At 33.7% G+C, this 4,656-nt stretch overlaps 1 protein-coding gene across 1 annotated transcript; it reads left to right on the top strand.

Moving 5' to 3' along the window:
• The first annotated feature begins 3,240 nt into the window (after positions 1-3,240).
• On the top strand, positions 3,241-4,017 carry LOC113708295 (uncharacterized). The gene has a single exon (XM_027230756.1). It carries the CDS (start codon positions 3,241-3,243, stop codon positions 4,015-4,017), a length of 777 nt encoding a protein of 258 aa, XP_027086557.1.
• Positions 4,018-4,656: the final 639 nt, after the last annotated feature.

The following is a 4,656-nucleotide window of genomic DNA, read 5'->3' as shown; positions in this document are numbered from 1 at the left end:
GTAAAGACGGAACATCTAAGCAATAAGCAATCGCCATCTACCACCCAATTTATGCATCATTTGAAACCAATCAACTTTTTACACCCACAACTAAAGAAAGTTATTATGTTTAGGAACTTAATTTGACCATGGAAATAGCATCAGATTATAATCATAGACCATAATCAGTTGTAATCTTTAAGGTCAGAACAAAGATCTATCATTATGCTATTGGATATTGAAATGTCACATGATACCAGCATGGGATTGTACCAACTTAGAGTCATGATTTAGGTTCTTTGACCTTTTGAACTTGATTTTACAGTATCCAGTACCAAAAGAGAAAAGTATACTTTTCATTTGAAACACGTCAAAAGAATTTTAATTTTGAACGAACCCTTTGAGAATAAATACATTTGGACAGTTTGAGGAAAATTTACAACCTTCCATATAATTAGTTGGACAATAATTTAGACCATCTATCGAGTATGGATGATAATGGAACTTTGCTACGAAATACTAAGTGCTAAAACTTGTACAATTGAAAAGCATATTTTCATCGACCACATACTCCACATATTTTAATCAAATCCAGACTTGGACAAAATCAAGAACTTTCAGATCCCAATCATTTAGCCTCTAAATTATCAAGATTTCAGGGCCTATGGGTCCCAAATCCAAGGAACTCATATTGTATGCGTACATTTGTAAGATCACCCTTTAAAAAATTAGGGCAGCTGTCATTAGAGGGGTCCAGAACCACAATTATATGCATAAGATCAGGATTGTTGGGCAGACTTTTGAGGAACACAATATATAAATCCTGTTAACGATGGATACTTTGATGTGTAATCTTGACAAGCACACTTGATGGGAAGATTGGCAATGATGATTTAATCATGCTCTATGAATTGGCTTTTTATGGGTAGGGTACTGTGCCATTGAAAACATACTTGGGACTAATTCACCTAAATGGATCCAAGATAAGGTCCGCATATAAATGGGACTTGATAGTTGATACAAGTTTTGTCAAAAAAAAACATTTATTACATTATAAATATTTTTTTATCTTTTCAACTATTTTTCTTTAACACTACATATATCAAATCGTAAAAAGTGAGAAGATGTAAAGCAGCCAAAGCGGCGAATGTAAAAAGTTGTTCAAGAAATAAAATTTATTCACTATTTGTTTGTAGTGCAACAGTGGCAGAGTAGTGATCTTTTAGATAAAAAAATCAATCCGTTTGTTACTCATTTTTTATGTCATAGAGCTCTAATTAATGGAATTATCATTTCTTTAAAATTTTCAAATATGAAAGAACAACTGTGCACCTCCATTATTTTGACTTATGTCTATTCACAACATGAGTTGCAATCTGCATGATTGCATCAGAAAAAGAAAAATACATTGCATGCCATGTCTTACAACACGCAAGCATTTTAAATGAGGATCAAATTGTAGACAACTGGGTATGTGGTAGTGGAGGGCACATAGGTTTGAGCACCTAGGATTTAACTTTAACTTTGGGGCCGCAAAAAAACCTAGCAAAACTCTCTGTTATTTTCTGATAGTCTCATCCCTTTTTTCCTTTTTAAAATTTTTTTCTATTGTGGAAGGATCCAAACCCATAAATGGAACTAGAAAATTTATTTTGAGTAAGGGGGACTTTAGTAAATGTAAACTTAATTTAAGTATATAATGCAAAATAATTTTAATTTTTATGAGGGAAGAAAGGAGGAAAACTTAAATTAAAAAGAGTAATTTTGAAAATTTATAATATTTTAAAGGAGGAAAACTCAATATTCTAAAATTTCCACCCGGGAGAGAGTGGTGGGGATGGTGGCAAATGCTCCTCCCTATGTTACTCTACTTCCATCCATGTTTAAACCTTATAAGATGAAAGTGGAAGGAAGGCAGCTTGACAGTTGAATGAAAGATCTAACGATTACCTTATTAATAACTCTACATTGACAAGGGAAAGACTTGCCAAAGCTAACCGTAGAGTACTCCTGCAGTTAACCTTTCCAAAGTCTCATTTTGCCAGCTATACCTTTTTCTTTAATTCACCTATTAAGCTCTTAAAAAGTAATCAATTTGACCATTTTACCTATTTGCATGGCTAAAAGAGACGGACACTTGCGTAGGTGCATAAAATGGTATAGTGGGTGTAACAGGATTTTGACATTATTAAGTAACTGATGGCATAAATTTTTTGCAAACTTTTAATAAAAATGAAAAAAGAATTAAAAAAAGAGAAATTCTCATTCAGATATCAATCTAAGTGGTCAATATGCTCCTCTTCTTCTTCTTTTACAATTGATTCATATGCAAATCAACTATTTCTTTCCTTCTCTAATGTAAACTCAAAATCTCTCTCCCTCTGTCTATTTGTACATGCGCGTCTATATTATGTGTCTCTCAATGTGCATATGAGAAAGAAACCTGCAATATGTCTATATTAGCTAATTGTACAGCAAGAGGCACGTTTTGGTCACTTAACTATATCAAGGACAATAATGACGTTAGACTTGTTATTCCTTGTGGCAAATTGATTGGATTACATTGCGAAAAGCTAATAGCTTAAAGGTATATGGTACTGAATTTAATAGTTTAGGATATACCCAAAGAAAATTAGCGGGATATTTTGCAATTAACCTTTACTTAGCACTTGCCTCATGATTTCATTCCACCCTCACATGTGGGATTCTTTTTTTCAATGGGATATACCATTTCATCATATAAACGTAATCGAAAGACAAAATTATCTGTGATCAAGAATCCAATACTCTCACCAAGTCCAAAATATCGTACGAGTCCTACCCTATAAAATTTCGTTATTTGTCAAATTTCTACAGCTCATCAAGGAAGTCAACTAACAATCTCGGAATAAAGTCACTGGACCATGAAAAATAGTAAGTAGTCATTTTCCATATTTCCAAAATAAAGCACAATGCAAGAAATTATCTATATCATCAGGACCTTATGAGTAATTAAGTGGACTCACTCAATCATTTAGCCAACTTTGATTAGGTTACAAACTCCCTAGTTCTTATGGGGTGCGAACCTTGTATATAAGTACGCTATATTTTCATATCACACCAACCACCTTCTGAAAACTCTTAACTCCCACCTATCCGAAAACTCTAAACCTATCTCTTATACTCTGCCTATCCAAAGCACCCTTTTCCTAGAAAGATCAACCTCATCAGATTGCCATGCTTGGACAAAATATAACAGAAAATTTAATTCACAAGCCAAGCATGTCGAAAAGATACCCTGAAAAGACAAGCGGAATATCCTTTTGGGCCTTTCTTCTGTTCACTTTCATCTATATTTCCATATTTTACATTTTCGGACTTTCTCCTTTGGCTCTCATGAACACAACAAAATTCTGGTTCTTCATATCCAATACTATCATTTTGATTATCGCAGCGGATTTTGGAGCTTTTTCTTCGACAGGGAATAATGATTATTTTGAAGAGTATGTAAAGAGTACTCATGTGAGAATTCCCCCTCCTTTCAAATTCCATAACGTAAAGTTGGTGGAGGAAAAAATTCGTCAGCAATGGGAGGCAGCTCCGGATCACGAGAAGCCACAAGAAACGATTAAAGACGTAATTGTTACTCAAAACAGTGAACCCTGTGAGGAAAAGAAATTATTCGTCATCACATGCAAAGATCATGACGTTAAAAACATCAAGGAATATTCTCACAGTTCGAAACAAGATCAAGTTATTGTACCAAAAATTGAAAACATTGAAGCTGTGGAAGAAAAGAAGGAGATGAAATGCATCAGAACCAAATCTGACAAGCTAATCTTGGCTGCAAATGATGAGAAAAGAATCCAGAGGTCACAATCTGAGAGATATGATTACGACAGCAATCTTGAAAAAAAGGTAGAAGATCAGAACGAGTTCTCAACCTTGTCTGATGAAGAATTGAACCAAAGAGTTGAGGAATTTATCAAAAGATTTAACAGGCAAATTAGGCTTCAAGCTACAAGGGACCGCCAAACTAGTCTTTTCCATGAAGTTTAGACAAATGAAGCTACAGTTCATAGGGTGCACACCGAATCCGGCTACTTTTGTGCCTCTTAGCATCTACAGTAAAGTCTTTTAGTCCTTTTCTTTTCTGTCAAACGGCATGGTCTTTTTGTCTGTTAGCTGGTCTATAAATTACGTTTTCCTTTTTCTGTTGTGCACCGCGGCAGACCTAACAGCTTGGGTTATGAGACAGGGTTTGTGCACTAAATTTTTCTTAAACAAATTGGATATTAAAATAAATAACAAATAAGCAATACATTTCAAATTAAAGACACACGTCATGCACTGAAGAAAAATTAAATTAAATAAGCAGTTCAACTTCTTCATTATTAAATGAACTACTAAAATTTTAAGGCATAAAATAAAATTATATAAATGCTGTAAAAATAAGAACAATTGTACTAATCAAGTCACAAAAAAGATCACGTTAACATATGAAGATATGGCAAGTTGTTCTACTAACTTTTTTATTTGCGGGAGAGCGAGTTAGATAGAAAATTTGTTCTTTTTTTTTTCTCAAAATTTTGTTCACGCTTCACTTCATGAATCTCTTTTCTATTTTAGAACAAAGAAGTGTTTGATTTGAGTTTGAGTTATTGTAAATCTGTCATGTTATGGACTCTCGGTAGTTTA

The sequence above is a fragment of the Coffea arabica genome, chromosome 9c (genome assembly GCF_036785885.1).
Source record: "Coffea arabica cultivar ET-39 chromosome 9c, Coffea Arabica ET-39 HiFi, whole genome shotgun sequence".
NCBI classification, from domain to species: Eukaryota; Viridiplantae; Streptophyta; class Magnoliopsida; order Gentianales; family Rubiaceae; genus Coffea; species Coffea arabica.
Note: the sequence above shows the minus strand (reverse complement) of the source record. Positions and strands in the feature narration are given on the sequence as shown.

Excerpts from the sequence above, each read along its gene's own strand:
- LOC113708295 (XM_027230756.1), top strand. The coding sequence starts at position 3,241 with ATGTCGAAAAGATACCCTGAAAAGACAAGCGGAATATCCTTTTGGGCC.